Below are 12,560 nucleotides of genomic sequence, written 5' to 3' on the forward strand. Positions count from 1 at the left end.
CCAATCGATAGGCATCGTGCAGTGAAATAGGGTCGGCAACGTGAGACTATCTAGTGTCCATATCTGATCCATTTAGCTCACCAACTGGAGATACAGCAGATATTCAAGTCTACGTATACCCTTTTACATTAACACGCACACATGCATCTGTATTTGTAAAAATAATAAATCAAACTGCAAGTGTACATATGTAACATACATGTATGGAGTTAGTTGTGATTGATCAGTTGAATACACATTGAAGAATTAAAGTAGTCAGATGATCATGTGAATCAGGATATTAAAGCTAGACTAAAGGTTGGCCTGCAAATACCTACTGATACTGTGCCCGTGTGCAAACTATTGGTGTTGAACTTCCACCATGCCAGCTGCAATTCTCTTGGGAGTTACAGCATATGGAGTGAGTCAGTTCCAGTACCTCTCACTCCTAGTCTCTCGCTCCTTGTAGCTACTTGTCAATGGATTCTTTTACCTTTGGCCGGCTTACTCAAAGCTGTGCTTCTATCTCCTTCAGTTCTACACTGTGCTATTCCTTCCCTTCTCCAGAGTTCTTATTCTGCTGTGTTTATGTGCAAACTATTGACTTTGAAATTCCATCGTACAGCTGTAATTCTCTTGGAAGTCTAGCATACGTAATTCAGTTCCCCTCAGCCACTCGTAGCCTTGACCACTCTCAGTCTTGATCACTCCCAGTAGGTAGGGGCTTGTCAATTTTCAATTTGGTTCTGTTTGTCTTTGGCTCACTCAAAGCTGTATTCCTATCCCATACAGTTCTGGCCTGTTCTGTTCTTATCCTTCTCCAGGCTCCAGAGTTCATATTCCAGGTGGCCAAAGATATCAAGCCTCTTCAGTGTCGCAAGTTTGTGCTGTTTAGCATGGATGTTGTAAAACGAACATTACTGTTGCCTCATTGTAGCTACCTTGCTGCAGGAGCTTATAAGCACCAAAGGCATGAATGAGCTCCTGCCAGCTATTTATCATTCTAGAAGCACAGAAACTGATTTTCCTTAATAGCGCAGAATAGTTTAACACGTCACATGCATCTGACATTATTACTATTGACATAGCAACAGGATTTGAAGGTTACTGTGTTTCTGTAAATTCATTTTATATTCTACTTCAATTTTCCTGTCTGCTTGCTATCATGCTGGATTGTAAGTTAGTTCATTAGTTATAGGCATGATTTCCACCATTGATACACAATTTGGGGTAGAGAGTAGGCTTGTAGAATTTGAAGTTAATTACTGATGAAATTTGGGCGTGGCACTTGTCAGAAAACATCGAAGACTTCTATTCCATAATGAAATCCTAGCGATAGAAATCACCACATAACTACCACCAAGGGTGCTCATTATAATATAGATCAACATAACAATCGCCATTCCTTGTAGTGGGAAGTACGTAGCTATGCTCGAAAAACCTGTTGGACTTGCAGTAATGGCGAGTTTTCAGCACTGTGCAGCAAACAGAACATGCTAGAAATTTCTATCTATTAACTCATTGGTGCCAGCTTCAGCTTATTGGTGATTACAGCAAAATCCAGGGTGAATTGGTGCTACGGTTTGGGAGTTAGCTGGATCACGGACAGACAGACAGACAGCTTTTCAGCTTTATATAGCAGATAATGAACTTGATGGCTGGATAGTTGCAGTGTAGATATTTGTGCAATTGAGTTCTAGGGTAGATGCCAGAATGCATTCTTTTATATAAGGGTTTTTCACCCCCAACACACCAAGCTACCTTAGGACTCAACCTGCATCACTTCCGAAGGCACTAGTTGGAAAAAATGTGAAATATGATGATATGGTTTGGAACATTTACCCCCCTTTTTTCTATATTTGGTAGGGAAGCAACTGTATATTCTACAGTCGTTTAGCTGATTTACTCTCCAAGAAGTATGGCACACCTTATACCAAGACTCTATCTTTGATGTGATATGTGATCCTCCATGTCTTTCTGTGTACTTTGTTTTACCATCTTGGTTATCCGGGGCAGTAGAACTGTTAGATCTCTACCTCTGCTGAGCTGCGCCTAGCAGAGGTTCACCTTGACTGTTCTATCTAGTACTTAACTGTGCATTGTCTATTTTCAGTTTTGTCTAGCACTTATGCCATTCTGTGTTGGGGTTGATAAGCAATAGGCAAAATATTAATATAAAGAAGGGGAAAATGCTGCTGATACTAAAGAGAGAAACCATTATTATTGTGGATGAATAAGTATGAAGGGCTCCAGTCAAAAAGCCAATTACTGTAAATGCCTTTTATAACAAGTAGAAGGGAAATTAGGAATTTTAAGCTGGATTAGGGATCAAAGAAGGAAAAAAGCAGGGAAACAAGAGAACAGCTGAAAGTTGTCAAACAAGTGAGGTTGCCTATGCCTGCAGATATACTAGTGGACATCTAATCCCTAATATAGACTCAAGGGTAGGGATTAGATGTCCACTAGTATATCTGCAAGTATAGGCAACCTCCCTTGTTTCACAACTTTTTAGTTGTGTCCTTGTTTCCCTGCTTTTTTGTTCTTTGATCCCTAATTTTTCCTTCTACTTGTTTGTTAACACAATTATGACTACTGAATCCACATGTACCACATTATAAAAAAAAAAAACGAGTGGCACCAGGCATTCCATAAATAATTTTACGTCTAAATGCGCGCCCCAATAATCAATTACGCACTGAAAAGTGAGGTGGCCATTATGCTTTGTTTGTAGCTATGCTCCGCTCGTTACACAGCGTTACAAATGAAGAGCAGTACAAGAAACTTCTTTGCAGTGAATCCAGTTGCTACAGAAAATGCGGGCGAAAAGCATGACACAGCCAGAGGGAAGCCATTTCGCGCTAGCGCAAATCGACACTTTACGTTGTCAGCAAAAAGAACTGTAACACAAAGGAAGACAAAGGTAAGTCCATGATATGTGCATAGTGCATTGTATGTACTGCGGTTGGCAAAAGGCACGTCTCGGGACAAAGCAACGTCAAACAGTGAAAAAATCAAGCCTGTAGCCTTACCCACTGTCAAGTTATGCTTGGCTGAAGGCATCAGTTAGTTAGTTAGTCAGAATAAAATTCTGTTAAATGAAAATTTTTTAAATTCCGTAGAAACTTGTTGGAAGGGTTTGGGGTCACTCTGAAGGCATTTTTGGTCTTGGCTATGCCTAACCAATACTGCCAAGCTATTATGGAGGAAATTTGAGGCTGGTTTTAGGATGATATTTTTGGGAAAGAAAGCCCAAAACTGTATGATCCCTAATATACAGTACTGCCGTACTGTATGATAATGTCAGGATATTCCCTATAGCGTAGGATTAATTGCATTAGACATACTTAGCGAAACGTGTGGTAAGAATCCGTTGCCACAATGCTTGCATGCTCTAATCTGCTTCAACAGTGCAAGTATGACGACTGTATAGTGTTGCATTCACCTATCACAAGGTATTGACATACTGGAATGTCGAGAGCATAGCTGGTCTGGTTTCTAAGATTATGATAAAATTCTGTTTCTGCTGGCATGCTCACGAAGCCAGATGCCTATTCAGTTTATCCACTGTGTTAAAAGAATTTTTCCTGATGCAATTATGAAGTTTATCTTAGCAATACCAACTCACAAGTAGACCAATGTGTGGTTGAACAAATGGTATTTTCTTTCACCATGTTGCCATAAAGCAGACTGGCTATGCTCCACTACTTAGTATGTTAATACCTGATAATAGATGATTATCAGGTAACAGACAATTATCGGCACCAAAATGTTAGTTGCTGTACAAAAAAAGGACACAATTTTTCCAGCACCTGGCTATACAAATGCTGCACATTTTTGTCACACATTTCAATTGAATGCTGCACCTGTGATGTCACATGACTCTATAGGCTGGAGTCTTCAGTTCTGCAACAAAATTTCAAGCACTTCACCACAAGCAAGTTTCAGAACTTTTTAAATCCAACAGCAAAACAACTGATATCTCTAGCACTAGGCCAAGTTATTATTACCTTATGTCATTACCACAAAACTTCAGCCTTTCTGGAGTTTAAATCACTGGCAAGACTCGTAGTTTCCTATTTCTGCATGAATTTCTGGAGTTTAGAATCACTGATGAGACTGATTCATGTGTGTGTGTCACAACTGTTTTACACAGCCTATAGTGTTGCTTAGTTGCATGTTTAGTTGTCATGATTTGTCTTAGCTGTGCTAAATTTATGTTGTCCAATGCAACCTTGAGTTAGAACCCTTCATATACATGTATATGACACTGAAGCAACTGAATGGCCACATGTGTGAGTATAAAGGTTTCTGCTGTAAAGTTGATGATGTTTGTAGATACTTCTCTATTCTAGGTACATTTTGTGTATTCTGAATCTACAACAAAATGGCTAATTCTTTGGAGCAATTGAAGCAATACACTACAGTAGTAGCAGACACTGGAGACATTAAATGTAAATTATACACATTAGATTGCTTTTACATGTATAACTTGTGGTCTCTTGTACATTTAGCTATTGGCCAATTCAAACCAACTGATGCAACTACAAATCCATCTCTGTTGTGTACTGCTGCTCAAATGCCAGAATATCAGAATTTGGTTGATGATGCAATCAAATTTGCAAAGGAAACATCAAGGTACACACAGCATATAAGAGATTTATTTCAAGCTGCTGTATAATATATAAATGAATCCTAAGCAGCAGTCCATGTGTATTGTACTGCCTTAAATTAAAACATTGTCGCTTATGATGTTTTGCAAACCACTAGTGTACATGATGTTTTTGTGTTTTACCATTGCAAGTAGTGTTATGGCAGTATTTAATGATTAGTGACATTAAGAGTAAGCGCTGCAGTGTAAACAAGAGTATAAAATTTCTGTGAGTATACTGATAAAGCAAGTCATGCGCTTAAGCGAATATACTTCGGAGTATTCATTTGTTTTGCACTAGTTTATATATAACTAGCACTGGTACTTGTACCTTCCCTATGGTGCAGGAGTTGCCCTAGTGAGTATGCGATGCATTCAATCAAGTAGGGTGAAAAAAAAATTTCCAGCTTAAGCAGACTGGGCATCCCAAATTTTCCACAAATATTTTAGAAACCATCTTTATAGAAGGTTTTAAGAATAGTTGAAAGTTTTGGGGTGGTTAGTAGTGAAATTAAAGAGTACTTGTCGAAAAATCTTGAAAGAAAGCTAATAAGAAGGTACGCTAAAATAGCCTTAATTCGCGAGAAACCTTGGTTTGAAAGCCATGATTTGTTCTGCAAGTCATAGTTTCACAGCTACAATTTGGAAATTCCTTACACAGTACCCCTATGAACCTGTCAACAATACATATGTGTGTATGCTTGGCCCATTAACATTTCGAGATGTTAACGCTACGCCCCATACTTTAACCAGGATTGGTTATGGGGAGTTAGTTGTTCATAGCATCTCAAAAGTGAGCAATGCTAATGGGCTGAAACACACATACAGGGTGTATATTGTTGACAGATTCATAGGGGTACTGTGTAAAGAATTTCCAGATTGTAGCTGTGAAACTGCAACTTACAGAACAAATCACGCCTTTCGAACCAAGGTTTCTCGCAAATTAAGGTTATTTTAGCGTACCCTCTTATCAACTTTCCTTCAAAAATTTTAAGTGGGCGCACCTGGTTTACTGAAATTGTTTTCGTAAAAGTGTGTGTGTGTGTACCTATCTACCTATGTTTGTCTGTACGCACCCACGTGAGCAAAATCATTAAATAATGGTAAAAGCAGCTTTTACGTAAGAAGTAAAAGCGAAATGAAGTCTGTATTAAACTTCTGCACAGGTGAACTTTGCTCTGAGGTGGTTTCTTTTTGACGGACTGAAATACAGGTGTGGCGACTTTCCTCAGACTACCTTCCCCTTGAGGTTTTCAGGCGTTTAGCAATTGAAAAACAACAGTGCAGGCCTCGTACACTACCAGGAATAGCCTAACACTTCGAGTTGAATGGGGGCGTATCCCTTACGTACACGAACAAAAATGAAGAGCAGCTTTGAGGCTTTGTCGAGAGAATTTGCGGGAAAAAACACGTTAGTCACACTATAAAACAGTTTAGAAGATACTTCTGTGCGTAATATGTTGGTAAAGGCGGTTTGTTTAACAAACACTTCCCTTAGCAGTGCATAGCAACGTAATTGAATGAATTACGAAAAATCATGAATTACGAAATACGAGAGAATTATCTAATAATATTATTGCACAACCCAAAACTACCCTATTGTAAAATAGTAATACATAGATGGTTAATTCATAGTAGCATATACTGTCTATAGTTAATTCCAGATGAGTTAGCTAGCCTGGTTTTTAGAAGTAGCACAACATCAACTTGTTCAACAAGTACTCTTTAATTTCACTACTAACCACCCCAATTATTCTTAAACAATTTCTGAAATATTCACAGAAATTTTTGGACGCCCAGTCTCCTCAACCATGAAAATTTTTAATATATATATATGCAGGTTTCTAGTAAATTAATGGAATCCCCTATACATACACTTTAGTTAGTCTTTTTACTTAGTTAAGTATACTGAAAAACAGTGTTGTGGGTTAATAAGCAGCTTCTAGTAAATTCGTGGAATCCCCTATACACTGTAGCACCAAGACAATTTATGTTTTACCAATTATTATGCATAATTCCTTCACATTTACTGATACCAATTCTGATTATTTTCCCGTTCCTGTTGCTAATATGCCAATATTATAACCGATATTCTTCAATTCTTTCAAAGGGCTGCAAGATCACCTAAAGTTTGTGCGTACATTGCATTTGTAATGGTAATGTGTGGGAAGCCAAGTCTACAAGTTCTGCTACAGCTTTGCCACTAATCCCTTTCATGGAAAAGGAACCCAAGTAGTTCACTAAGCCAGCTTCTCTGATAGTATTGATTCCAGACCCTTTGCGAAGTGATATTTACTTATTGCATGGGTGGCTGATTAATATATATTCGAGCGTTAATCAGATGGTTGCAGGTTCAAAGCTGCCCAGGTCCAATCATAGATTTTTTCTCCTTTCTCCACCTTTTTCATGCATACTTTCTGTAACAACTTTAAACAGGCTGTAGGACCAGGAGTCCTACAGACCTTCAGCACTTGTGCTGTAAAGTCTTAATAAATAAATAAAACACACACACACACAGCCGCTACTATAGCCTTGCAACCATATCTTTAATATAGACAAACAAGCCTAAACAATTATAAAATGATTACAATAAATAAATGTTTTACCACTGACCACTGTATTGACCACTTTCTTTACTGTCACATGTTTCTTTGCATCTTGATTGTGGGTTTCAGGTAATCAGCTAATTGTTTCTGCTTCGTTACTGATACCGATATTTGCAAAATAAGCTAATATCAGTTCAACCAAATATCAGTGCAACACTAGAAATAAACAGAAATTACCCAGTTATGCTATGGAAAGTCCATCAGGGTAGAGCATTGCCTATTCCAAATTTCAGTTGAATTCATCCAGCCATCACTGAGATATGCACCTTCAAATTTTCTTTCTACGTTTCTTCTTACGTACTCTTAATTCTTTTTCTTTTTTAAAAGAATCGCAATAACTGTTATGTGTTTTAATTGATTGACTTCAAATTGGAGAGTACTATGAGCATAATGTGGCACATTTGTGGTCCAATTTTCGTACAGATAAGTTAAGAACAAGGAAGGAAGTTATGCTCAATTTTGAAATTGCAAAAGGCATTGTTGTCACTCCCACAGGGTAATCCACTTATGGAATAACTTAAAAATTGATCTGTACATAAAGTAACTATTGTAGTGCAAACCTTTTGTTGTTTGAAAGCACTGAGAGTATTATCCAAAGCAGAGATATAAAGCAATAACCAAACAATCATGATGGAGATAATCTTAACAGAACAGTCACCAAGAAGAATGTGTGTGCTGTCGGAATTTTTTTCTCCAGGATTGAACCTCCACACCTATATGCCCAAACCCTTTACCACTCTGCCACTACTGTCAGCTGCTTAATTTCTATGAAATTTCTAGTTTGTACACTAGAATGATAGAACTTAAATCACATAGATCTATCAGTGCTTGTTCTAGAACAGTCTATGTGTGTCGTATTAGAAATGCTCTAAAAAACCGTGTACTCTATTAAAGTACTACAAAATATTAAAACAGGCTATATCATGGAACACAGTAGTGTGTTGTGTGGCCAAGTACCGCCAGTGCGCAGTGTGTGGCAGTCTTGTTTTACAGAACCAAGAAAATGCTGTTTTCAAGTATCCGTAGCTTGATAGTGCTTGAACGGTATTCAACCACTCCAGTCATGGATTTTTTCTCCTTTCTCCACCTTTTCAAACACACTTTCTGTAACAACTTGAGACAGGCTGTAGGACCAGGTGTCCTACAGACCTTCAGCACTTGTGCTGTAAAGCTTTAAAAAATAATTTTTAAAAACATTTTTGCTGTGGAAGCTTCTTTAGGTTAGGACACTTCCCATTCCAAATTTAAGTCAAATCTGCCCAGCCATCACTGAGACATGCGCCTTCAAAGTTTGTCCTTATGTTTTCGTATTTTTTCTTCCTTTTCAATCAAGGCTTATCAAGTCACCATATAGAGAGTCACTTCAGCTAACAAACAAGTCACCCTGTAGAGCATTCAGCCTTGTAGTATAATCACCTGTTGATCTCATTGTAGATAGTTCAGCTATATATGCTAAACAACCTGTACAATAACAAGTCACCCTAAAGCTACATGATAATAGTTTGATTATTCAGTTTCAAATTTACATATTATAGCAGTTTTTGACAATTCCTGTAATAAAGAAAAAGCAAGTTAAAAGGAAGTGAAGCAAAGGCCAGGGTGAAAAACCATCATTAAAAATGATTGGTATTAGCATCTTCTTTTTTATTTACTAACTTTTCACCGTGCTTTTTTTGGAGGGCTGCGCCCTTTTTTTTTACAGATTGACTGTTTTGGTTCAGATATAAAGCACCAACATGCACTCCTGCAACCTACAACTGTATATACCAATTCATTAATCACCTTCCTTATATGATACAGTAATCTACTATTCAGTTTAATCATAAATACTAGACTTATAATAAGGAATTAGCAATGGAAGCATAAACGGAAATTATCTGTGATGTGCTTTCCCGTAATACAGTTAGTAATTATAATCATTCTTTAAAGTCACCTAGAAAGTTACCACAAAGATTTACAGTCTATAGTATAGTATTTTTAAAAATCGTTAATTTAAAAATGAAGTAGGCAAGTGAAAGAAGAGATGAATGATGATATTACAACATAGCTCGGTGGGAAGTCCCTACCTTGGCGTTGAACAAAATAATTGTTATAGCTAATGTGCCAAAGTAGGGACTTTCCCACCAAGCACCATCATTCATCTCATGATTCACAATGTTTTATTGCACAGATCCCTACTTCTTTTTATTTTTTTCAAAATACTAGTTTTAGTTAGCACAACTAGCTACAGTGTAACTTGTGACTGCTCTATTAGAATATCATACATGATTGTTGTATTAGAGCGACAGTTGTATTAGAGTATCTCAAGGGGTGTGCAGCTACAGTAGCTAGACCATTAAGGGGTGAGGTCCGTGATCTTGTTTACTGTTAAGCTAGATTGTTAAGAGGTGTGGTCTCCGTACTCTATCACTATTAGTCCACGTAGATCTTTATTTGATATGTGTGGTCGCAAACTTATTGTGAATGGGATCCCAATCGCAAAGTTGCAGATATCTAGCTAGTATACCTCTTATAGTAGTGCCGGGACTGAAGCACTTCTGGAATAATTCTGTGGCATCTAAATACACCCTGTATGCTGCTAAAAGAAAGTGTTGATACAGAAAATTAATACCTTGATATGGTTTCGTTAGATGAAGAAGAAAAGGTGATTTTAGTCACATACCTGTAAGATGTCTCTAGGATGATTTTCAAAGGCGGAATTACAAAATTTTGTGGGCTATCCCTACTTAAACGGTACTACCTTACTGTTTGGTGTACGTAGCTCCATTATTTTAAACCTTGTCTATTTAGCCAGCATGCATGACGGAATTTAAAAGTGAAGTCAAATGTCTTTCCTAGTCTCATGGCACCTGACTTCTTCTTTTTTGGTCACAAGAATGGGCATCTTGAAGCATTGTGAAGAATGATAATTAAGTAATAGAGCAGCTAATTTTGATGAAATTGTTCACTTTGTGATAAAAGCACCAAATTTTCTGAGCAAGTTGAATAAGGTATATTGAGATACAGTGCCACGCCAAAATCATCACCTTTGAAAACTTCTAAACTAGGTTATAAGCCCATATCTAGCTATCCAAGAAACCATACAAGTGCATTCAAATCATTTTTATTTAAATTTACAGATGCTATCAGAACATATTTCAAAATGTAAAATATGTCTAATGGAACCAATGTAAAAGGTACAGGCACAATCCAATAGAAATAATATATTTCTATGGCTGCATCTTAGCATTGCAAGCTAATGACTTAGATGAACACCTCCTTAATAAGCTTTTAGAAATCCCTTGCTTGTCTATGAAGGTGCAAAGTCTCATCACATTTACTGTACTATTGAGTACCTTTATGGCTTCCCTTAATACATTTTATTGGTTTCATTTGTCAGTTTCTTGGAGCATGATATGATTGGTAATTTTGATGACACCATATCATACAGTACAGTAGTACTGATCACAGAGCTTTGGGTCTTTCTGGCTAAAAGATCACACAAAACCAACTTCATAATACCATCCTGGTGCCTTAGCAGTATTGGTTAAGTACAACCAAGCCCAAAGTACCCTCAATATGACCCCCTTGCCTGCCTGATGCCTTTAGGCAAGTATAACTCATAACGGCATGATTTTTTCAAAATTTGATGTCGCTTCATCCCAAGACGTACCTTTTGGCATACCACAGTACATCATGGACTTACCTTTGCCCTCCTTTGTGTCCCATTTCTTTTTGCTGACTGTGTTGATTCATGGTAGTGCAATGCATGTTTTCTCTACATTTGTAAACAGAAGTCATCCGTATTTTGCAAAGGCACTTCTGGTACTGTTCTTTATTTGTAATGCTGTATAATGGGGTGAAGTACAGCGTAATGGCCACTTCACTTTTAAGTCAGTAATTGATAGTTGGGGCACACAAAATTGTCCGTATTTTTCATGGCAACTGGATTGATTGCAGAAGCGCTCCTCCTACTGTTCTTCATTTGTAGCACATCATAGAAAAAATAAGTAGAGAAACAAGGGTCGCCTACATATACAGTACTAGTGAACATTCAATCCCTACTATATCGATGTTCACTAGTATATACTGTATTTGACCGGTTAATAGTCACGGCTACTATAACTTTCAGCAAGCAAAACCTTGCAGTTACTATGCAACTATCTGAGGGCAGCTACTATAAGCTTTTGTGGCAGCAACCCGTGGCTTTTATATGGATTCACAAGTCACTGACCTTGTTTAATCATCTGTCAATACTGTCATTCATTTTAACTTCTCTCAAAAATGCTATTTCCAACAATTCCTTTGCCTGGTTTCTGCTTCAAACGTGTCTAGTCAACACTTGCAACAGTATGTTCAAATACAAGCCGCGGTTCTTATCCGAGGGCGGCTCTTATGACAATAATTCTAGGCTGTGGAGCAGCTACTGTATTATACGAGCCGCGGCTATTAACCGGTCAAATACAGTATGCAGATGTAGATGACCTCCCTTGTTTCTCTACTATGATCCCTAATCGAACTTAAACTTCCTAACTGTGTAGTATGAAATAGTATATGATTCAAGAAATAGGATGGATCAAGTAAACATTACCAAGCTTGGTGCTTTTATCAAAAAAGTGAACGATTTTTTGCTTAGCCACTGTACTAAAGCGGCAAAGATTAACAACTTTCTCGTGCTATCTTTCTAATGGCAGATCCCCTCCACTTCCTCCAACAAAAGCATATACATGCTGTACTGAAAAGCTGTAGTCTGCATTGTTTAGCTTAAACATGAAAAGAAAAGGATGTGGGTATCCTTCTCACATCTCCCTGGTTTACCTGTGTAGAACCACAAATATCGTTGAGTATGAGATCAATTAATATTCAACAGAAGATACGTAATTACTGTTCTATTAGAGTATATCTATTTTAACAGCCTTTGAATTCAGCATTGATGATTACACCTCATTTAGCATTTGATTACGTGTACAGTAACACAGAACTTTTCACTTTAGCCTACTTGTATGGGTGTTTCCCTCCCTGGACACTAGTAGGTGCAATAAAACCTATTATGTACGCCAGACTGTAAACTGAATTTAAAGTCAATGAAGTGTCTTCCTTGATCTCAACAATGAAGGATATGGACCCATTTCCATGTAGCAGTGTGGTTAGACTGTCATCAAGATCACCATGGATACATAGCACTGTTTATATTCCCTATACAACAACTAGCCAGGCTATTACCACATGTCAGATGAATGTGAACATCGCAACTGTATAATCATTGACATTCCACCACCTCTGTGACTTGTGGTTATTCAGTCTAGTCTGCTATCAGGTCTGTTGGTGCTGCAACTACTCACTCAGAT

General features: G+C 37.7%; 1 protein-coding gene across 1 annotated transcript in view; it reads left to right on the forward strand.

Annotated features, from left to right (window-relative positions):
- Positions 1 to 12,560, forward strand: part of LOC136262157 (transaldolase-like) — a 44,347-nt gene that overhangs the window by 1,649 nt on the left and 30,138 nt on the right. The window contains exons 2-3 of the mRNA XM_066056318.1: positions 4,332 to 4,430; positions 4,491 to 4,614. Of these exons, the coding sequence (XP_065912390.1) occupies positions 4,364 to 4,430; positions 4,491 to 4,614 (191 nt within the window). The 5' untranslated portion in view covers positions 4,332 to 4,363. The remainder of the gene's footprint in view (positions 1 to 4,331; positions 4,431 to 4,490; positions 4,615 to 12,560) is intronic.

Source organism: Dysidea avara, chromosome 7 (genome assembly GCF_963678975.1).
Source record: "Dysidea avara chromosome 7, odDysAvar1.4, whole genome shotgun sequence".
Taxonomy (NCBI): domain Eukaryota; kingdom Metazoa; phylum Porifera; class Demospongiae; order Dictyoceratida; family Dysideidae; genus Dysidea; species Dysidea avara.